This window comes from Bemisia tabaci, chromosome 1 (assembly GCF_918797505.1).
Source record: "Bemisia tabaci chromosome 1, PGI_BMITA_v3".
NCBI lineage: Eukaryota > Metazoa > Arthropoda > Insecta > Hemiptera > Aleyrodidae > Bemisia > Bemisia tabaci.
The window spans coordinates 30,558,077-30,581,787 of record NC_092793.1 but is presented as its reverse complement, the minus strand read 5'-3'; the positions used below and the strand labels follow the sequence as shown (position 1 = coordinate 30,581,787).

General features: G+C 37.9%; 2 protein-coding genes across 4 annotated transcripts in view; one reads left to right on the top strand and one right to left on the bottom strand.

The window, feature by feature from the left end:
- Positions 1-1,001: 1,001 nt before the first annotated feature.
- On the top strand, positions 1,002-9,269 carry LOC109041292 (CD63 antigen). 2 transcript variants are annotated; one of them, XM_072299581.1, is made up of 6 exons: positions 1,002-1,150; positions 2,089-2,172; positions 3,302-3,490; positions 4,276-4,446; positions 5,502-5,714; positions 7,194-9,269. In XM_072299581.1, the coding sequence occupies exons 2-6, from the start codon at positions 2,110-2,112 to the stop codon at positions 7,257-7,259; spliced, it is 702 nt and encodes a 233-aa protein (XP_072155682.1). In that variant the 5' UTR covers positions 1,002-1,150; positions 2,089-2,109; the 3' UTR covers positions 7,260-9,269. The 2 variants fall into 2 exon arrangements, with proteins under 2 accessions (XP_072155682.1, XP_018913134.1); XM_019057589.2 differs by having other exon boundaries at positions 1,020-1,176.
- A 7,673-nt stretch (positions 9,270-16,942) lies between these two features.
- Pde9 (phosphodiesterase 9) overlaps positions 16,943-23,711 on the bottom strand; it is a 238,454-nt gene continuing 231,685 nt past the window's right edge. For both annotated transcript variants that reach the window (XM_072299564.1, XM_019057583.2), the window contains 2 exons: positions 21,444-22,525; positions 16,943-19,449 (listed from right to left, as the gene is read on the bottom strand). In XM_072299564.1, the coding sequence (XP_072155665.1) occupies positions 19,307-19,449; positions 21,444-22,525 (1,225 nt within the window). In that variant the 3' untranslated portion in view covers positions 16,943-19,306. The remainder of the gene's footprint in view (positions 19,450-21,443; positions 22,526-23,711) is intronic.

The following is a 23,711-nucleotide window of genomic DNA, read 5'->3' as shown; positions in this document are numbered from 1 at the left end:
GTTACATTTTTTCACCCTGGGAAACAAACTATCGGAGGAAATTTTTACCGTTAAATTCAGGAGTGTGCTGTCATTTCAAGAGACTAAGAGAGTACCTATCAATTTTGAGTAGCCACAGAATTCCAAGAAAGTATGCATAGTTTTTCTTGTAAATACTCGCAGAAAGTCTCATTTGTTTGGGACGGTGTGAATCAATTTCTAGGCCTGGTCTAAGCTAAAATTATATTTCAAGGTAAGTACCTAATACATATGTTAATTTTTTGCAAATCCTAAAAAGGCCTTGTTCACACTACTCAGCTTTTGTTGTAAAATTGTAGCTAAAAAGTAATTCAATGTAGAGCTGTTTTTGAAAGTTCTCAAAATCAGCTTCAACATTCCAAATTTCCACGGTGTTTAAAAATCTCCGGAAATTTCTTCCTGTAAAGTAGAAAAATCACAGCAGTTTTTAAGAATTGCTGTTGAGTACTTTCCACTTTAAAAATTAGGTATGATGGATAACCTGCATCGTGGCAAATGGAGATATGTGGTTGCAAATTGTCCCTGTCAAACTGCAGTTTTTTTTTTTTTTTTTTTTTTTTTTTTTTTGTTTAATTAGAATTGTCTCAAAATTGGCAGAAAAGTAGGTATCCAGGCTTGCGAGAGAAATAAAATGCAGAGCTCAGGCGTGAACAGAGGAGACAAACTGATCCTAAAAAGTTCAATGAAATTGCACCACGTTTCTTTTGGCTTGTGGGGAATTTTTATTTTTGAAATTTCGCTATATTTTCAGGTTTTAAGTAAGCAACCTGATGCAAGTCTTTAGATGCAATGCATAATTGAGAACTGGGCATGGCCAAGGCCAGGGCATTGCACTCTTCTCCCGGGGAGTCAACCAATGAGAATGAGAAGTACCTATCTGTTATCACTCGAACGTGACCCAACTTGGTCACGATTTTCTATAGACTTGCGTGGTAATGCGTGCACTCTATTGTTTGCTACTACCCCTAACCCTCCGAAGTAATTCTGTGTTTTCTCGGACCCACAGTGCTCTAGATAGAGACTCTAATGTACTCTGTGGTTGTGTTATTGATAGTTGTTGATAAGGCGAATTCGAAATTGCGTGCAATTGCCCGAGATTCCTTTTTCTAATTCTGAAGTACTTGTGAGCCGCGTGAGTTTGTGCAATTCTTCATTCAGGTATTTTTTCAAAGACTATTTATCCATGGATAAATCCTAAACAGGCACTAAAATGCTAGTTGGCAAAAATCTATTGATCAGACCTTGTTTCAGATAGGTCTAGGTTTGAGGTTGGAGGCCATTTGGACCCAGTTCATCAGAAATGAATCATGGTTTTTTTTTAAAATAAGGGTACATACGCCCATCAGCTTGTAGGCAGACTTCTCCAATGAAGCGATGAACCGGGTTCTCTTCTTTGAACAATGTTTCAGACATCAATGAATCTATAAACAAACTAACTGCAGACTTGCTTCTGTTCTTGAATTCAGTTTTGAACATAGATGAATCTGCAGATGAACCTCAAGTCGGAATCACACAATCAAAGTAAAGCTCTGAAAGTGGCGTCATGCCACTTTTTGATTGTCACCCCGACAATCTTTGGCTGAAAGCTAATGGAAGGCAATGGAGGGTCACGTGACGCCTCTTTGAGAGCTCTACTTTGATCGTATGATACTAACAGGTTTAAAGCAGCCTTGGTTCTTTGCTTTGATATAGTCTCAGCCATCAAGGAATCTGCAGGTCAATCAACTGCAGAACTGGCCACCGACACGTATTGAAGGTGAAGAGGACGCCCGTTGAAAGGGTGATAACAGGAGGTAATGAGAGAATACGAACTCCTTGAAGGGCTGTGCCGCCATGCTAAAGAAGAACGCTGTTTGAGCCTTCAGACTTTGCCAAATTTTCTTTGATAACTCTTGAATGTTCATACAGCATATTTCCTTAGCAAAGCAGTGTGAGACAAGACAGGATACTGTGGCGATGAGATGTCAAAGGGACAGAGAGGGCTTTTGAATCGGCTCTTAGGTAAGTATGTCCTAAAATTTGAGAATTCCTAGCTCACAGTTTACATGTTTGTCCTTTTCATTTTTTCAGCTCTGAAGTAAAGAATTCACAATGCCTTCCACTGGAATGACCTGCATTAAGTATTTGCTGCACTTGTTCACACTCATTATTGGGGTAAGATTTTTCCCTTGTTCACCTTTTAAAATCCTGGAAAGTCGAAGAAAATTCAGGGAATTTTGTTCTGAGTTAGGGAAGTTCTCAAAGCTGTGGACACAGCGCATCATCATTGCTGAGTTTTCAGGAATTTTTTTACCGCAAAGCAAGTGCCATGAGGACTAAATCCTCGATTTGTGCGCTAGTTCAACTTGAAGTGATCTAAATATCTGTAGTGATCCACCTATCTGCTCCTGATCAGTTTTTGCCTGCCTTTTCCACTAATTTTTTTTATTCTGACACGTAAATCATTTGTAACACTTATTTCCAGGCAGCATGTGAATTGGCATATTCGGGGTGTTGGCAAATTTCTTCTTTATACCTAACATTTGCTTTACTTCAAAGTTTGCATCGCTGTTTTTCAATCAAACTTTTTTTTTTTTTTTTTTTTTTTTTTTTTTTTTTTTTTTTTTTGTAAGAAGTCGGGAAATTTGAATGCCAGTGGTTAGAAGATTCTTCAACTATGTCAAGGAAAGTCGCGGGAAAAGTAAGGGAATTTCGAAGTTTTATGTAACTTGCAACTCTGTGTATGAACCTTCGGCTGTTGCCAAATTTCCTGGAAAATTTTTAGATTCTTTCCTTCCTATTTTTTGGTGAAGTGTGTTTGTAATTTGATCTCAATAATCTGATACCATTAAAACAAAATAATTAGAACTGTCTTTAAAATAATGTACTTTTTCCAGAGACATTTGCAATCATGAATACATATGGCAGTTCTCCAGCATTATGGCAGTGCGTGTATTCCTTAAGTGTGAGTGAGTAATAGATAAGTTGAAACATTCAGAATACAGTCAATTGGTTGATGCAACTTAATTAACTCCTTTGTTGGGTTGGGTTGCATCGCCAAATTTGAAGGCGAAATAGCAGCAAGTTGGTATCTAAGGGGTATGGCGAGCCGCTCTAAAATCCCCTTTATAAAATCGCCTGACGGCATTGACCCTTTGTTAAAATTCGATTTTTCCAAGGCCTCCGAAAGTCTCACGGACAGCACACTGTCATACGCCTTCTGGAGATCCACAAAAATGAAATGCAGCTCCTGTAGATCCGGCAGCTCCGGAGATCATTAATTTCTTTTCTTTTCTTGTTGCAGCTGTCTGGTCTGGCAATCTTGGCTGTAAGCTACTTAATATGGCGCGAGTATTACAAGTATGCAGAATTCATAGACCTCAAGGTATATTCTCCTCCAATCGTTTTGATGATCGCTGGCTCTGTTGTCTTCATCCTCGCCTTTGTTGGATGGTGTGGAACAATCAGAGATAGTCACTGCCTGCTGACTTTGGTAAGTGCTGTCATTACCATTTGTTTTACCATTTTTTTTTATAACTATTAGATAGGCACCTCTTCATGACTAACTACCCCTGCTAATCAAGAAATTGATTGTTCTTGATCAAATGGAGGTTTATAATTCATCATGTTACGGAAGTAATGAGGTACAGCCCATTCATCACAAAAATATTCCTTGATTCTTCTAGACCCTGCCAAACTGCGTCATGAAACAAGATCAGAGATGGTGAGTTTTATATTTTTTTCGGTCTATCTCATTTTCTGCTCACAAACTGTCCCCACAACTAGGGGTGTTCAAACGAATTCTTGCCGGAACACTATCGACATCGTCTCTTATTGAAACTGGCGGCAGTACCGACAGTGGCTATGATATCGACAAAAACCGGCCTTATCGGATTTTTGAGAGCTCGCACTCAATGCATTGTTGCCCCGTGTGTCGGTTTATCAGATTGCCTGGCGCGGCGCGGCGCGTAAAATAGATGTACAAATGGCAACAGCTTATTTTCGCCAGCTCCGAAAACTCTGATTGCTATCGGCAAGAGCGCTCTTATCGTAACTTTTTCTTAACGGAACTGTTTCGGTAGCTTACCGACAACCGATTGAACAGCCCTACCCACAACGTGCTACCTCAACCAGATCTTTCTTTAAGGGTGACTTTAAGAGTGAATTTCTTTAAGATAGGTGACTGATTTTTTTCTGGCATAAAGTATAAAAAGGATAAAGTAACTTAAAGTAAACCTAAATTTGATAGTGTGTTATTAACCTTGTATTCTGTTTCAGTTTGCTTCTCTTATATTCATTGTCTTCTTTTTGGAAATTGCTATTGGAGTCCTAGGCTACATTGAGCGTGAGAATGTAAACCAGATGTCAGAAAAGATTCTCAATGGAACAATTCCGAAGTATTACACTGATAAAAAAATTCAAGAAACTTGGGATATTATTCAGACAGATGTAAGTATATTTTTGCATTGTCTAAAAAGCCCATAGTAAAATTTTACAAGTGGATGGATGTAGAATAGATGTCTTCTTAAAAATCGAAATTCAAAGCTCATATTTCAGAAACAAGGAGAGTCAGTTGACGCATTTGTGTTATTGCCTCATTTGAAAATATTAAGTGAATCAAGCTTATAGATAGCTCCTTTGTGAAAAGTTCACTCAAAAGTGCAAAAACTTAGAGTAGCCAAAAATGGGCTTTGAGCTGCGCGCTCGTTGCTTTTGATTTTGCGCGTTACGATTTTGGTCTTTATGGCGGTGGACTTCTTAGTGAAAAAATGGAAAAATAAAAGGCAGCGCAACGTCACTGTGTGTTGTTGATCAACAGGAAGTTATAGGCTAGGCCGTGCTATTTTGACTAGTTCAGCTGTCAGCTTATCAGATCTCTCCAAAAAATACCCTCTCTCTCTGAACGTTTTAAGGATAGGTATCACAACACCTATTAAGTTCACCTTTTGAATGGTTTAAAATAAATGGCATGTGGGAAAATAGATTAAACTCAGAAAATTCAGACTTCTCTGAGATGAAAAAAAAAACCCGAGTCATAATTTGTAAAGAAAATATTTTCCTGCAAAACCATCAATCTTTGAAACAACACAAGTTAAGCCTTTTTACCAACAAAGGTATTCAAATGCAAATGATTGATGACCAAGTAGGTATGGAGCCATAGTGAATTTATAAAGTAAAATAGTTCTTTCAAGCCCCACACATTTAGATACATTTAAATATATCTTGCTTTTGTCTCATTTCAAACTGATGTCAAAACACAGTGCCTTTTGCACGAAAGCTATCCTATCCTTGGAAGGAATAAGGCCAGAATGCATTAAATGTTCACAGCAAATGGAAAAAAAAAACAAAATTCCAAGAACAGAGCTCATTTAGTTGGAAGATCAAGGTTATTTTGCCCAGCACTAATTTCTATCTTCCTCACTCTTTCTTTTGGAACGACCAGTTTTATACTTGCTTGTATCTACTCGCTAATTACACTCATCTTTAACGTTTCATCTTGGTAGGGAGGCTGTTGCGGAGTGAACTCATACAATGATTGGAAGGATACCTCAGGGTTACCACACTCCTGTTGCAAAGATTTGGAAATGACTGCTACATGCACAGTTGACTACATCAAGGCGAAAAAGATTCCTGGATGTTTGCCATTCCTTCGTGACTTCATGAAATCAAATATCCTGATTATTGGTGGAGTGTGCGTCAGTGTTGCTCTGTTGCAGGTAACTATCATCAACAATGTAATTGTTAGCAATTTTTTTTTTTTTTTTTGTATTTTACCTCTGTTTAAAAATACCAGTGGACTGAATCCATAATAATTTTTAAATTTTTCTTTCATCTGTTTTTTTTTTATTTTCTTGTGGTATTTTTATTCAGGGAGGAATATATTGAAAAACAGGGTGTCCACAGGTATGGACTAATCGATAAATACAGAGAAGTATAGAGTAACTCCAGGTCTGGACAAATTAAAAAACCCTGTATCTGCACATAGTTTTTTAACTTAGAATGCAATCCTCACAGCAAACAAAAAAAGTTGTCTCAGTTAATTCTTTAAGATAATGTGCCGTACTTACCATCAGACTCTTTAATACCATCACCCACAAAGTTGCCAATTCATTTGAGAAAAGACATATTCCTCTTTAGAATTTATGTTTTACTGTCTTCTTTTGTGTGTGCGATTTTCATAGTCTGCAACAAATTTATTTTTGAGATTGCCCTGATCGAGAATTTGTAGGATAAAATATTATTTTATCAAGTTTCATTTCCTCTCTCCCTCTCTTCATTCCACCATTTTTCATTTCTAAGTGGTGCCTCATAGTTGAAAGGCCATAATTTGACAGCAGTGATCGCAAAATACTGATACCTGGAAAATGCTTGAATTTGTCTCATTACTTATTATCAGCGGTCAATGCTTGCTATTGTAAGAAATTACTAAATACCGAAAGATTGTTCGGAATGACACTTTATTTAAGAAAGAAATAGCAACGTGGCAACACATCTTCAACGTGAAGTACCAGGCTGACGATATGGGGAAAAAATTTTGCGCTCAGAAAATAATAATGTAAAAAGTTGTGAAAAGTGCTTTAAAATTCATCATAAAGTCATCATTTTTTATTCTAGGGGCCTCATGAACCATGAACCTTACACACAGTGATAAGGATCCGAAGCAGCTCCTGTCAAATGCCCTTGGTGGCTTTTTATTTAAGGCTGAAAGACGGGGAAAAAATGTGAGACATTAAGTCAAAGTTATGCAACTGGTCAGTAGTAGTTCTAACTGCCGTCCAAAGATGGATGCACACCAATTTTAGCCTTTTTCTCTATTGAAAATGTCTGAAATTTCTGGCGAAACGTCTCACGTCTCTTGTCTGTCTTTTAGCCTTGCTTCCCCAGATCAGATTTTAAATCAATATACTTACATATTCCTATGGTAGAAAATAAATGGCATTCATTTGTGATCCACAACGTGAAGTGGACGTTCTTCACATGGTCCTAGATCCAGAACCCACCACGAGGGAGAGCGAAATGGTGTATATTCTTTGGAAAATATGCTAAAAATAAGTTAACTGATTCATTGAGTTCCTTGTGCCTTTTTTAACAAACAAAAATTTTCAACAGAGGTGTTTCTTAACTGAATTTTGTAACATTTTGTTTGTGATATCCCTCTGTAATATCATATGTTTTCTCTTTTTTCTTCTTTTCAGTTAATTGGCATCTTATTTGCCTGCAATTTGGCTCGTATGATCCGTCATGAGTATGAAACAGTGTAAATCACCACTCCAGCAATATGAATTCCACTTTTTTCAATGAGTAGCTGTATATTGTTCTTTATTAAGTATACGCGGTTACAAAAAAACTTCAATTTTATGTTATTTGTAGAGGCCTGAGAGTCGCTTCAACTATTTTTGCATGTAAATGTAACAGTAGCCAGGTCACTAAATTTACTCAATGCACCTCAATTTGAGGCACCTTGAAGCAAAGTCCCAGAAACCTAATTTTTCTTAAAATGCTAAAAACTGCCGTATCCACATCAAACATGGTACATAAGCACTTCTCTCCATCTTTTATTTATTTATTTTTACATTTCATTAATTAAATCCCAGCCATTGGTATGGTTTAGTAAATTAAAACAAAATAATAATTAATGGCCTGTTTTTTTGATCTCTTCTTTTCCTATTTGTTTGCACACAATTTGGACTTTGCTCTTTTTCTTCTAACAATTGTAGACTTGGCTGACTTCGCAGAAATAGTTCGTAAGGAAAATTGCATTTAAATCCTATGCATTATTATTCAATATTTATTTTAGTAAGATGATTATAAACCAATGGTAATTAAGTAATCAATTATTTAGTAAGGAACAACACTAAATTAGTCAGTTACCAAAGATGCAAGAAAATGCACAGAAGACGATAGCATGACCTCATACACCTTAGACGTATTTAAATCAGCATTTGATATGAAAATTCATCGGATGGTTTGAGGAAAATATGAATCTGCTCAGTTTGTTCCTGTCAAAATATTAAAATCTGGTGTTATAATAATATTCAATCACACGTGTCCACAAGGCAGAGCTGATTTTGTTCGGAATGAAGTGACACTTTGATTCAGCCTCAAAAATAGAATACAAATCTGCGGCAATCTCATTTATCTTTGAAAACGAACTTTACTCGATTTTCTTTTAGATACTTTTTATTGACAGGACTTCTGGAAAAATCACTAACATCGATGGTCAAACACATTCTGTATTTTTTCTTGTATTAAAGTTTGTTTTTTCTTTTTTTTTTTTTTTTGCATAAAAAATCTTGATCTCGCACTCCTACACCTTGCAGAACTTGAATTGCAAATTCCATTAATTATTTTCGGACTGATAAATCCAAACCAAATATATATTTAAATTTGTAGCTATGTAAGCATCAATTTAATTCCTGTACAGTTCTCACTATTCTTCTTTAAGGTTTTCTATTTTTAAAATAATGTTTGCTATCATTTTTAATTTTTTATATTAGTTTTTTCTGTTCTTTTTTAATTTATTTACTTACTTTTTTTCTTAATTTCCTTAATTGCACATGTCACCATACCAACGTGTCAATTGTAAAATTATTTTCTCTCCTCCGAAGTTCAGTGAATATCTCATATCTCACCCTAGTCGTACTTCTTCCTACCATTTGAGAACCAGCTTTGACCCTCGTTAAGTTTTTCATGCGTTTTTTATTCTATTTTTTTTTTCTTTCTTTCTTTCTGTCTACCATTACTGCTACTATTACTTTCCTTCTTTCTTTATTTCTTTCTTTCATTCTTAAACCTATCTGTAGCAGTATCCTGTCTCACTCCTGCATCCTCTTCCTACATAGAACACACATAAAAACGCAATAAAATAAACTAAATTAAAAACAATTTGCCGGTATAATTACCACTAGTAATCTGTATAATTGATGTAATCTGCCTTTATAATTACCATCAGTAAGCACATCTGTATTTTTTATGTGTCAATTGTAAAAACTATTGTATGATGCAAATCAAATCAAAGCATATTGTGTGAACAACATTTAAAAAAATAACATTTATGTGTGGTGTGAATGGCTCAATATTCCACAACACTAAGTAAAAATTTTACTACTGGTGCTTCCTTCCTCTCTTTCTTTTTTCTTCCTTCCTTTCTCTATATATGTTATGCAATCGTCAAATTTTTAATCTCACATATTGTTAATTTTTACCAAAGTGTAAATGGTCTGCTAAGATGTTTTAAGGCATCTCCTAAAAATAAAAAAATTGTACCACTACGTAATTGATTTCCTCTTGTTCCAAAATCTTCTACCCTCGTAATTTCACACTCTGTCAACTTCTACAAGAAGTGTAAATGGCTTAACATGAGGATGGGTGATTTCACGCTAGCAGAAATAACTTTGCTGCCAGTGGTTGGGAATAACTTATTCACTAAACTAGGCACACACTTTAGCATCCTGATGTATCCTCATTGTTTCCTTTTCAAAATTTCACGAAGAGGTTGGAGATTTTCCCAACGAAACTTACTGAAACCAAGCTTTAACCAAGATGTCAAGGTTTTTTTTGGTGCTGGTTACGAAGAATTTGAATTTCCTGCTCACACAAAAAACCAAAGTCTACGTGAATCAAATCGCACACTACAACGGCTTTCGCCGAATTTCAACTCAAGCAGTGTATTCCTGTCATCCTGTGGTGTCCCGAGTGTAAAAAACATGCAACAGCTGAGGCAAAGCATCGAGATTAAGGTTGGAAATGTAGGTACAATGTACGTATCAGTTTTGGAAGCTGACAGGTGTCATACCCCTAAATACTTCTTACTGCCACCTAAATAATTGAAATCGTGGCCAAAGTTGGCGCCTGAATATTCACAGCCAGCCGTAAAATCGCCGGTACAAAGACGAACTTTTTTGATGGATATTAAAATCCATCAGGGACCCTCTCTCTCTCAGTCAGGATTCAATTGGGTGATGGAAAAACTGTGCTTGTGTGTGAAAATGTTTTATCAGTCAAGAAAAACCCAATTCCAAGCAGGTGCTAAAAGACATCCGCTTATACCTAATCATAGTTCATTTCAGATAAAAGCATTTTGCCCTTAAAATGAACACTAATGGCCCCTGAATATCGATTAAGCAGGCAAAAGTGGCCCCCAAATTTCTTTGTAAGATTCGAACATTGACAACGACGCAAGTGCGCGTACCAAATAATATCGAAAATCGATTCGTACCGTCATTCGCCACATCGACCACTCTGAGAGTTATTTTAAAGTCGAGGCTATTCACGAAGGTTGGCAACACTGGAATTCGTCTCTTAAATGTATATAAAACTATCGACATTTATATCGAGGCCGGCTGCCACATCTTGATTCGATAATTTTTTTAACAGCGTTAAATGGAGGATATAAGCAGTTTTGCCAATTTACAAAAATCGCTACTAAGTATTTCGGGTTTTTTCATTCATCAATAGCACCTCTTAATATGGATGATTTGAAAACAAAAGAGGTAGGTAGAAAGTTTTTAGCTTTTACACTGGCCCGCGAGTGTAAAAGCATATTGCGTTTGGTGTAACCACTTGTGACCGAGACATTCGGTCTGACGGTAGGTTCAAGTGAATAAGAAAGTGCCTTCAATTGCGAGTGATACTACAGCAGACGCAAGAGCTCGATAAGTTGCATGCCTGCTTCCGCAAGGTTTACATCGATATCGATGAAGGGGCAAAAAACAAATATTAGAGTCGACGAAGTAGTAATCTTCAGTGAAGTTACCCAAAGAGATTACTGTTTCAGGACATTCCGTCAATGATTTTTAGTCCGCGCATCTGTTTTGGCCAGTAGTTTACGTCTACGCGTGAAATAAGCAACAGTGACTTGTATTTTAAGTCGCTTTTACGGCGTGCTAGGGCGCTCTGAGACGCCTACCCGCCACAGGAATCTGTCATGGTAGAGATCCTCCGGAAGCTGGCATCTCTCCATCTCTTGACGGATGCCCTCTACCCATCGTTAGGCTGGACGCCCTCTCCGTCGCCTACCTGGAGGGACCCACTCCAACACTCCACAAGAAATGCTCAAGGCGACAGAGATGGATTTCTGGCGAAGATAGGCTGGAATCTCGAAGAGAAAAAGTATCAGAATGAACATGTCCGAGAGATGAAGGGCGATGAGGGGACAATATAGTGCACGATATTTAGACCCAGGCCCGCCACAAGGGGGGGGGGGGGATACTGGGTCCCTGGTACCGGGCCCGGGCCCGGAGGGCCGTGATACCCGTGAAAAACCACTACGAATTCACACGCAACCCTTGTTTCGTAAGAAAAAGTGAAAAATTTACCCTAAACATTTCACAAAAGGTGAATAGATTTTCAGAAACACGCTGGGGCACTGTAGAATTCTTCTTATATTTTCAAAGAAGTATACTTCTTGGAAAATTTCTATCTATTTTCAAGATTTTCAGTACGGAGGGATATTTTTAGTAACTGCGTTTCATTTTCTTCCGTCGTCAGATGCAAAGAGTCTCCAGTCTGGGCATCCTCGACTTCAATGGCTCATGGCTCAACTCCCTTGCCATAGACAAACGAAGGGGGAGTCCAGGGAGGCCTAGCCTTCATAGAACTGAAAATAGTATCATAAGCCCCCTCCCCCCCCCCCCAAAAAAAATAAAATAAAAATTTTCAGATGTTTTTAATGCAACAATTCGCAAGTATATTTTGTGCTGAAAGTATAAAAAAAAAAAAAAAAAAAAAAAAAAAAAAAAAAAAAAAAAAAACATAATTATTCCGCAGAAATTGATGGAAAAATTATTTATGGAAGCTTCAAAATGCGTCCGATTAATCGGATAAATTCTAAAATTTCTCGGGGGATGCCCCTCGGACCCCCCCCCCTCCGTGCTTGGGGCCCGGACATTAAAACTGGTAAAGGGCCCGAGATGGAATGTGGCGAGCCTGCATGAAGGCTATTTCCATTTAAATCTTCCGTCACATTCATACGGCGCAATGATACAACTATTTGACTCTCCGGAATGCGGCGCATCACGCAACGTTTTACGACAGGCGATCTTTCACAGACGCGAGTTTCCTACGCAGATATCGATTTGCACAGAGCGTTCCAACGTTTCCAAATGACAGCATCTTTGAGTAGAGTATTCCTCCTATATAAATCAAGCATATTGCTAAATACACTCGCTGTACGCTCGAGCGGCAATGACGGCGCGGTGCGGCCATCAAGCACTGTTTCACAACAAGCAGTGTTTCATCAACGCTATTTCGAAATTGAAGCGCCCAACGTTTTAAAATGACAGCATCCTTTAAGAGTACGAGCTTTCCTCGCAATACTAAATCAAGATACTATGGCACAAATTTAAGAGAGCGGTAATCCGAAAACTCGCGAATGAAAGCGGGTTGTATAGTTTTGCATAGTTCATATTACTTTGTTTCCATTTCTAACCACTCGTTTAATTATAATCCTCGTAGAAAAACAACTCATTTGCTAAATACAATTGTAGCTGAAGCGCACTTCAGCTATGCATTCACTACTGCAAAAATGTCAAAGGAAATCGACACGCCCAGCGTGCATGGAGGCTATCTCCATTTAAATCTTCCGTCAAATTCTTACGGCGCACTATGGTCCACAGACCCTATTTAACGGAACTTTAGTCAAATTTTGAAGGTGGGAAAAATTAAAGTTTGGCACTACAGTTTTATCATACATACACCCATGGATCGTCACCTAAGTTTTCATCGACTGATAATGATTTATAAGATTGTGACGGACCCTAACAACAGAGCGCGCGACAGGTCTTCATTAGCTGATTGTGGGCCGCATTCGGTGGTGCGTTACAAGGTGTTTATTTTACCGAGTTACGCATCATCTATGTAAATTTTTGGGCAACATGGTTCCACCTGGTGGCAAGTGACTTCCTTTTCACCCAGTTTCATTAATTTTGAACTGAAATTTGTATGCTTTTTAACGCTGCAAACATACGCCAAAAAATGATAGAAATCAGTGAAATTCGTAATTTTTAGGAAGCTCCAACTTTTTTTTAATTCTAGTTAATGCTTTGCGGATTGAAAAATCTTGTTCTACATATCCTCAAGTTTAAAATGAGGCCAATTTAAATGTCGCCTTTTGTCGCCTAATGGTCGAAATGAATTTTTTTCGGAGTGCACCTCCGTGCATCAAAATGTGGAATATTCCATGCATTTTTGGCGTTTTTGCGACTGTTAAATTTTTTATCGGTACAAAATGAAAGTATTTCGATATATTTTGATCTACTGAGTCCGAAAATGACCTTGGTTTTTTCTTATAACCTCTCGCTTTTCCGAAAAAGCGACTTTTTCCCGGGAAAATGAGCAAATTTGACGTATTTTTGCCATAATTGCAATTCATGTTGATAAATTATAGTGGACCCGCGGTAAAGAGATTCTGTTATGTATATTAAGCTGCTAAATCCGAATATGACCTAGGTTTTTTTTATCACACTCCAGTTCTCCGATAATGCCGATTTTCCCGAGCCTTTTGGGTAAAACCTTTTCCGGACTCTAAGTGTGTTAAAAATACATTTTAAAAATGATTTCGATGTGCGATACATCGATTCTTATGCATTCTGACTTGCTAAACCCGAATATGGCCTTAGATTTTTCCTATCATCCCTCATTATCCCGGAAAATTCAATTTTCCTTGGAGAACGAGCTTTTCCGGGTAAAATCGGTTTTTCCGAAAAATTGAAGGGTAATGGACAAAAACGGAGGTCATATTCGGATTTACCGCCTAAAAATACATAAGAATAACCTAATCTCGACCGACAGACATTTTTGTTATTATTTTTATACATGTCAAAATAGGGTGGAAAAAATCTTCAATCTGAAAAGCGCCAGAAATTACATTTGAAGTTAAGTTTCTCGGTCAGGATGTTAATATTTTGTTTAACTAAGATGTAAAATGAAATCAGCGACCCAAAAATCATAAGATCCAACACCTTTTATGGCGGTGCAGTGCATTTTCGAATAAAGTTCCGTTAAATCCAGTCTGTGGACCATAGTGCGGCGTTTTCTTTTAAGACTACATTAAAAGTGATGATCGTCTTCGACGAAGGTTTTTCCCATCATTCAGAATTTCTGGGGGGGGGGGGGGGCATTGATAATATCTTCAATTCTACATTTTAAGTCCCTAACCCCCCCCCCCCCCCCCCCCCGGTCTTAGGTCCATGGTAATAGTTTACATCATCGGCTCAAATGAGCGATGCTGGAATCGAGTGGAGGTGTGAGAGAAACAAGCAAAGCAAGGAACGCCAAGCCAACTCCAGTACAACCGCCTGGATGCAACTATTTGAGCTCCACGGGTGTCTGTGTTGCATAAGCACGGAAATTAAGGCGTTTTTCACTCTGCGGGCACTCACGCACTCACCACTTCAATGCTCGTCGCAGGCGATAATAACTGTAATGCTTGTTTCTCCCCCAACTTCATTTCTTTCTCTCTTCCTCAACTTTTGATTAGAGATAAGAGAATCAAACAAACAAATTAAAAACAAGAATTTTAATCGTTTATATCTACCTAAATGTATTACGTACAAACATAGGTGATCAAGAAATATACAAATAATTTTTATAAGGATAGAGGTAGTACTCTCTACAACAGGGACTACTTACTGAAGATCATGTTCCCATTTTGAAAACAATTCAATACTTAACTACTTGTAGATAAATCGAACCAACAATGGAGAAATATAGGAGGATCATCATATAATAATATACATTTATTTTGGGAAGAATTTACAAGGAGATACAGAGTAACTCCGGTGTGCCAGGACAGTACAAAAACAAGCATGTCCAAAATTTTGATGGACATTTTATAGTAAAAAAATATCTAAAAAAAATTAAAATATAGATTTGAAGAATGAGGTAACCGTTGTGTGAGTGTTGGATATTAAAGAGAAAAGAGGGAGTAAGAAAAATGAAGTCAAAGTTGAATCAAAAGTATTTTTACAGTATGCGGTTCATGGCTGTAGCTCAGTGGGAGGGATGGTTGCTCCTTCTTAAACTATAGAGTAAAAAATGTCCACTTTTTTGAGAGTGAAAATTTGTTACACAAAATAGTATTACCACCCTGTGTTCCTTACGGTTCGGGCCACGTTTATAGTGTTCCTTTTTTGTTACTATACAAATATCGGCCAGGCTCCATTAAAAGAAAACAAAAACCGGACAAAAATTGTATCCTTTATACAGAATGCTATAACTCCTCACGTAGATAATTCCGATTATGGGCTCCTGGCTCTGTGAAGATATGTACTACGGATTAGGCAAAATAAACGATCTGTATGTCTGTCATAACTTCCTCAATTTTTGAGTTGAACTGTTCCGGTCTGGACCATTTTTAGGATCATTGTTGTTCCGGTCATCCGGTCCATTGCTAAGAGCGTTATGACCCTTCGGCTCTTTTCGGATCTCGGGAAGGAGGGCACAGAATACACCCTCAAAAATATCAACTTTTTAAAATGGTCGAGATCCTCTATTTGTGGCACATCATTTGAACGAGCACACAATAAGACAACTTATGCTTTTCCCCGACTGATTGCAAGTCGCTAGCTGGTTTCAAATTTGCGCTTAAAATGATAGAAAATTAGCACCTTTGCTGTACGTGTATGTATGGTTGATGAATATGTATATTATTTCATTTCTAAGGATTATTTAGGCTGGAACAGAACTAATTTGGCATTAGCTTTTCAAACTATGCAACCCTCTTCCAAATAACAATATCTACAAATGACAATTTTTATGATGTACCTTCCACTGTTGATTTTTAAGGCGATTAAGCTATCTCAACATGTACTTAACTTAACGGTCTCTCCGGTAGAGCTTCGGCTCAGCTGTCACGTATTGTTCACCTACACTTTGAACAACACAAAGCAGAAAAGTAACACTGCTCAGTAAAAAACTTGCCAAAATCGTTAAGGAGCGCAACTTGATTCATGTATACTCAAGTATTTCTTGTGAGCGGGAAATTGTGATAAAGGCTTTAATGTATTGAGTAAGAGTTGACTTCAGTAATTATTCTTATTACGTCTGTGCATTCGAGGAGTAGCAGGGATGCCAGTTCTCTGCCAATCGTCATTTCGAAAAGATTAAAAATAGAGACTTGCAAATGGTCCGAAAAATTGCCTACTTTTGTGCTCTTTTCAAATGATAAGTCACAAGAAGGGAAGGGGGTCTGAAATAGTTTATACTTTAATTGGATGTATTTCCCACTGGAAGTTCGGAGGTCGTGACCCTTTTAAAAGTTTCCCTTCCATATGGTTAACAATGGTCCCAGACCAGAACATTTTAGCTCAGAAACTGATTCTTTCTTCCGCATCTAGCATCCAGTTAATTACAATTTAAGGAACCATGGAATCGACCTCTTTAACTTTGACCCTAAAAACTCCATACTTATTTGCCCTGTAAGGTTTTTGACGAAGGGAACAGCATATCGACGGTGAAACTACCAAACCACGTATCTCGTTTGCGGTGTTTAAAAATCTACGCTCGCATTTTATTTTTTTGAAGTAGACCAAATCAATATCATTCCTTGAAATTTTCACAGAATTTTCTCCGCACGAGGAGGAAAAATCATAGAAATTTTCAAAACTGGACGTCAAGTGGTTTTTCATTTAAAAAATAAAGTATGACAGGAAGTCTGCGACGTCGCAAACCGAGATACGTGGTTTGGTAGTTTCACCGTCGATATACTCTTTCAAGTTAATAACACTGCATTTCCCCATTATCACACATGTAAGGAGAACAGTTGATATCGAATACCTTTGAAACTACTAAACCGCGTGTATTATTTTTTGTTGGTTTAAAGTTGGCAGCATGCATGAGCGGTCAGAGATGCCGATCCTAAGATTTTCTTCAAATAATCGGGAGGTTAATGAAAAAAAAAAGTTCTGTTTCCTTGTAGTGGTCCCACTTTATAAGCGATTCTTCGAACAGATGCCGCAATCACACGCTGAATTTAGCAGCTAAATGTGGAAATCAACAGTCATCGCCCAACGGCTGAAATTTCGCAAATTCGAGTTATTTTCATCCAGATATGTGTCAAATCTATTCGAATAGCTCAGACAAATCCAACAGTAGTCCGATGGTTGCTGAGAATCGTTGCTGAATGATGCGCGTCACGCGCAAAATTCAGGCATCGGCCGATGACTTCCACATTCAAGCCACATTCAGCTCCCACATTCAGCGTGTGATTACAGCAATAGCTTCAAATGGAGAAATATTGATGATCGATCATTCACTCCGCGCCACTGATTTCTGATTGCATAAGCTGATCACCGGGAACACTCGTATTGCGCACGAAAGTTACAGCGTCAAGTGAATATTTCCAATGAACGTTCACTTGGCGCTCAATGCTTGTGCGCACAATCAGAAGGTGTTTCCGGTGATCATCTCATGTAACCGGAAATGCCGCATATTTCCGGTGAATATTAACTTTCGCGCTCAATGAGTGTTTGCCGTTTTCGGCGATCATCTGATGCCACCGGAAACGCTGCATATTTCCGGTAGATATTCACTTCATGTTTTAACTTCCCCGCTAAAAGAGTGAGTGTTTCCGCGGCGATCAACTGATGTAACCGGAAATGCGGCAAGTCTCCGATAATATCACTTGACGCTACAACTTTGGTGCGCAAAGAGAGAGTATTCAGGGCGAAGTATTTAAGTATAAATGTAACCGGAAATGCTGCATATTTCCAGTGAGTATTCACTTGACGCTGTAAATTTCGCGCGCATTTGAAAACATAGATAAAATGGATATCTTAAATGCATTTTATGGTTTTATTCAAATTTTACGTCAGTAAGTATCACTGCATCTACAAAAATATGTTTGGTTTCCTTTCCCGATGACCACTGAAAAATGAAATTATAACTCTAAGAAATGGGGGGAGGGGGGTTTTGAGGAGGGCAGGAGGCAGAAAGTAAATTGACTGTGATAGAATGACCGTAAATTTTAAATATATAAGTAAATAACGTCACGAGCGGCTCGGAAAAATCGAGACAGTCACGATTTTGTTTTTTATATTTATGAAGCAACTCCTAATTTTTAAACTTCATCATTTTTTAAACAATCTTTGAGGTTTTGTGGAGACGTGTGCGTTCAGATATTCAAGAAAAAATCATAAGATAGATAAATTATCCTTGACTTAAAAAAAATGCGCATGTCTTTCTAAGAATGAATCTGAAAAATTTGCAAAACTTAGAAAAAATTGCTATTTTAAGACGAAAAAAAAAAAACAATTTTGAGCTATTTTTCTTTGATCCATCTTTTAATAAGATCTGACAATGCAAAAAAAGACCGCTCATTTGACCACTTTTCTCTTACTGGTGGACCATAGTAATTGATATGTCGATTGTGACATCCGGAATAATTTTTTAAAATGATTTTTCTTACATACAAAAAACAGTAAACGGGTGATAAAAGGAGGTACCCGTGTTACATTTCTTAGCTTGATACTATGCAAAACTAAAAAAACGAACGCTCGATCCAAAAAAACCAAGTTGAATTTTTAGTTTTGGGGACGTTAAATTGTACAGTTTTCGTTGGGCCTTAATTTGATAAAAATTTTCTAAAAACCAGCTCAGAAAATTGAGTATAAATTCACATAAGAATCTGTAAATGAAGTTTTCGTTCCTAATTCGCAAACTGAAACTAGCTCAGCTTTTCTTTCATGACTCTCAGCAGTTGGATACTTACAAATTTCACATATTCTTGCAGAACATTGAGGAGTATCTCATCATTGCTATCTTACAGAATAGTTTTGGTACCTTTTCTATCATCCAAAATTAGGAGTACATACAGATTTATGCTTCCATCTGAAAAACCAGAGTTTTCAAAGACAACGTGGTTCAGTAGTTTCACCGTTAGACGTATTTGAACCCAAAGGAGCTATCTCCATTTTGATCTGGACCTCGAGATCCATTAAAATACATGCATGACTGAGATAATGTCATAGAAGAAATAGTTCCGTTCGATCCAAATATGTTCCATTGATATGTGTCATTGAAGGAAGCTGACCCACCAGAAACCGATATTCTGATGAATTGAAGAGGAAAAACAATGTTACCGATGTCCAAGAATCGCTATTTATACAGCTACTTTCACATCGAGTTATCTATACTTATTGCACATTACCTACTTGAGACATAGGTACAACTTATTCAAATCATGGTTAAAATGGATATAAACAAGTGGGTACAACTAGAATTAGTTTATACCTGGATGATTGGTCTTTGGAGAGAAGAAATAACGAGAGGAGCAAACAAAGTAGGTAGGGCTTAAAGTAAGTGTACCTATTTAAGAATTACTTGACTTTTTAAAATTAAACGATGCCTTCAACGTTGACATCCAACGAGGATACTTTGCGTCAGAGGAAGATTTCTTTTGCCGACCAATATTCGCACAGTTTGATTTTACTTTGTTGTTGTTCGCTGCTTCAGCTGTAAAAAAACAACAAAAGAGCAGATGAATGTTAAGATAAAACTTGGAGTTCTTGAGTCGAAATTTAAGGAATCTTTAACGATCATTTGTCAAAGATCCTGTCTTGTGACAGTGTTCATTATTCTCGATGTCTACGTCATATTTCAGAGACTATTCAGCACCTAACCCATCGGGTACGTAGGGAATGTCGCAAAAATAATCGTCTTCAACCGTACCTAATGGCAAAAAACCGGCGTCGAATATGGTAAAACTCACGTAGTCACGGCTTACATAAGGTTTTAGTCCTCTGCACCACCTCTGACATGATGTCCCGGGTTAAGGGATGACAATTGAAATATACTTTTCCTATGAATTTGTTTGCTAATAATGCAAATGTAGTTGTTAATTTCGTCAAACTCTAAAGTATGAGGGGTGCTTTCAACAGTCAATTTTACGAGAAAACCAATCGAAACACTTTCAAAACCTCAAAATTATCTAATAACGGAGTTATGATCCCTAATTCCTGTACGAAGAGGAGGGACGGCAGAAAAGGTCGAAAAAAAAACCGGAGTTGTAAGCTTTTAAAGTTTCCACATTTTGTCAGACATCTCCCATTGACTTGTTCCATTGTGCGGTGCAGAGCGACACTGAAAATATAAAACAAGGAATGGCTTTTAAGACCAGTCCACAGCTTTCGGAGCTTGCTGGCGTGGTGATGAGTGACGCGACATTTGAACAGCGTACGCGGGGCAAACGCGGACTCGCTGAGAGAGAAAAACCACACGGAGAAGATAAGATTTCAAAGAAAGTTGGGAGATGTGGAAGGAATGCGTGGAATTGTAAGACGGAAGAAAATACCACGGGATGAATGAGATTTTAGAGGGAGATAAAAAAGATCAATAAAGGAACAATAGGATTGGCAGAGAACAGAAATGCGACGGGATGAGGACCGAAATGGGATTCCATTTCGGTCGTCACACTGCGTGTGCGTTGCTATACGTTCCAGCAAGCGCTAATACCTATCATTGATAATAATTGGACCGTATTTTGTTAATATTTTAACATTAAATGAAAACGATTAGATCCACGAATGTTTATGCCAGAAAAATCCAAGAAAATATCCAAACAAATCAAAGGATAAACCCAGACACCTTATAAAAGTTCAGAAGCTTACTAGCTCTGAAACTTGCCAAAAAATTACAAATAAGGATTTTCTTCGAAAAATTTGCCAAAAATTGGAAAATTTTGAAAATGCCCTGTAAAATTTGAGAGCTTCCAAAAAGCTAGCAAAAACAGAGTTTCTAAAAAAGTGAGAAGGTTCCAAATATTGCTGACTTTAGCTGAACAACTGGACGAATGATAGGAAGCTTGCCAAAAATTTCGGGAGATTGCCATATCTAATAAGATTTATGGTCAATTTACCTAAAACTGCAAAAAAGTTTCATGAGGTACATCCATCTACCCCTCTTATGCATCCTCATACCTGCCTTTGAATTTCCTACTGGTCACATCTGCTGTCAAATGGTAAACACTTAGGTACCCCTCTTAAGCGTTATTGGCTTTCCTACAGGCCACCCGAGGCAACCCTTGGGCTCCCCTCAATTTCGATCCAATAAGCACCTGGGATTTCTCCACAGATACCCATGAGCACTCCTGGGTCCCTATGCAATTTTCATAGATCTTTATGAGACTTTTTAGTGAGGAGGTTTTTCCTACCTTCATAATTTCAAAAATTAGAATTGTTTTAATGTATTGAATGATGGGGCTGTTTTCGGTTTTTTATCAGAAGTATTGACACTAATTTCATGTGAGAAATAAGGAAGTTCGACCTGGGTCTATCTTTCTTCCGCGGTGTCACCAAAGTTGTCTACCTTCTGCTAACTTCAAAAACTCTGCATCTCTGTTTTTCAGAGGCTGGAAGCTTTTGAAATAATTTTCATGTTAAATAAGCAATGGAACTACCTAGAAAATGCATAGGCTAATTAAATGATAAATCAAATGTACAGCTACTCACTTGTTAAATCCTCATCTGGTGGAGTCATCCCATTTTCGATTTTATTATTTCCGGAGATGCCTCTCGCCTCACCGTCAGAAGATTTTCGTCGACTAAAATCTTTGTTTAATCTCTCGGTAGACGAACTTCCTGTGTCTGACTTCATTTTTAGCACCCTCCACTTTCGCGATTTACGCTTCTTTAAAACTTTCGGTAATGTCATTGCTTTTTGCTCTTCCTCCACTTCTTCTGTTTTTTGAGTTTTCAGCGATGCAGGTGATGCAGGCTGAGATGATGTTTCAGCAACAGTCAATTTCGACGAACTGGAATCGCTACTAGTGCTCCGTCGCGACAGCCGAAATGGATCTCCAAAGCTCTTCTTCAATCTTTTCATAACCGTTGACTGAGGAGACGGGACTTTTGGTTTCCCGTCAAACGTTTCTTTCACGGCGATGTCGATACTTTGCACCGTGCTAGCTTGGTCTACATTTTTAACACTATTAACACATTGGACTAGAGTTTCGGAGTTCTTTTCTTGACAACAGGACGAGCCAGAAATTTCAGCTTGTTCCGCCAGCGGAACAGCTGTGGGTTGTGTTTTGTCTGCCTCGCAATCAATATCTTTGAGACTCGAGGCATCTTCAGTCATGGTGGGGCGCACAGAGGTTAGTATTTGAGTATCACTAGGAACTGGGTTTGACCCTTCAACCCGATGCAGTGAATAATTCTTACTATTAGGTTCATCAACTGATTTACTTGTGTTGTTAGACTCCAATTTTTTGGCAGCAAAAGAATAGCTACAGCTTTCGACATTTCCAGAGGCAGGTTTTCCTTCTTCTTCCTCTTCCTTAAGCTCTGGACTCTTGCAAGGTGTTATACTCTTTTTTCTGTATGGGTAGTTAAAGTTTGCAAAGGAGACTCGGCTGTCAGAGTCTTTCAATTCATCCGAACTGCATGCTGAAGCAGATCGTTTTTTAAAGCTATTGCCACTGTCATGGAAAATATCTTTCCTTGATTTTGGTTGCTCTACGTACGAATAACTTCGTGTCTCTTTCCTTTCCTCTGGACTAGAAACTGATTTTTTTCTGGTATCATGTCGAAGGCTGGAACAAAAAAATATGAGAAATAAGACCGTGACCTATTTTAATGTTTTTTAATCACTAGACTAGACATAGAGACTTGAAATTTCTCGGACAAAAACAGCGAGAACCCCGTTTTAAGAGTTTCTAGAAGTTTTTCGTAGGGGCATTGAGTCATAGTTGATAAAAAGGACGACTGCCTCTGTACCTACAAGCGTAGAAACAGCCGCATGTAAATCGCGCAACTATACATTTAGGGTGGTCGTACGACCACGTTCAAGCTAATCGTGCAATCCAAGATGGCGGCCAAAACTGCCGAAATTTCAAGACCGAAAATTCTCTATCATGTGACGTGTCTACTCCTAATTCACCATTTTTCGTTGATTTTACCTTGTAATATTCATGAATGGAATATTTGCGTATGGCTCGTGAACATACTTTAATTCAACACAAAAGGAGGCTTCCCCTAAAAATTTAGCTCAAATTGAGCACTTTTGGTTCCGGAATTAATTAGGATATTGGAGAATTAAATTTCCTGAAAATTGTGACCTCTCGGAAAACGCTGATCTTCTCAACCGCTTTTGGTTACTAAAAAAAAGGGTTGGTGTTCAACACATTCTTCACGATGTGTTTTTGACCCATGAAAGAAGCTCGACAGTTAATTTGATTGCCCGAGGTTCTAAAATTCGATTATTGATTTGAGCTGAACTCGTGTTTTCAGGCGATAAGGCAGGTCTCATAAGATACCTATGAACGCGTGCGGCTAACAGTCGGAGAATGTGTGAAAATGCACAACTTTTAGCTTAATTTCATGTGGTAAAGCACCGTTTTCCTCGCGGAATTTTCCGAACACTCTATTTTAAACTTCAATGTATCCACATTTGCAACTTAGATCCGTCGTACTCATTGCAAATCGCATTTTTCGCCAGTTGGAATTACAGGCAAAGCACAAATGCATACCGTTGAATATCTGAACATTTGTTAACGGACACAACTCTTTGCGAAATTTTGTGTTCAGCAAAGTTTTCCACAAAATGATTTACAAACCCGTTTCCCTTCGCAACGTTGCCGCATTTGGAGCAGTAACTCATTGCAAAGTGCGTCGAACTCATTGAAAATCGCGTTTTGCGCCTTTCGAAGCTACAGGTTAAGAAAAATTATGTGTGCCGCTAATTATCTAAAAATCTCAGAAGTGGTTCAGAATGAACAA

Excerpts from the sequence above, each read along its gene's own strand:
- LOC109041292 (XM_072299581.1), top strand. The coding sequence starts at position 2,110 with ATGCCTTCCACTGGAATGACCTGCATTAAGTATTTGCTGCACTTGTTC. Across the intron at positions 2,173-3,301 it reads TGTTCACACTCATTATTGGG|CTGTCTGGTCTGGCAATCTT; the intron begins GTAAGATTTTTC and ends TTCTTGTTGCAG. Across the intron at positions 4,447-5,501 it reads GGGATATTATTCAGACAGAT|GGAGGCTGTTGCGGAGTGAA; the intron begins GTAAGTATATTT and ends TCATCTTGGTAG.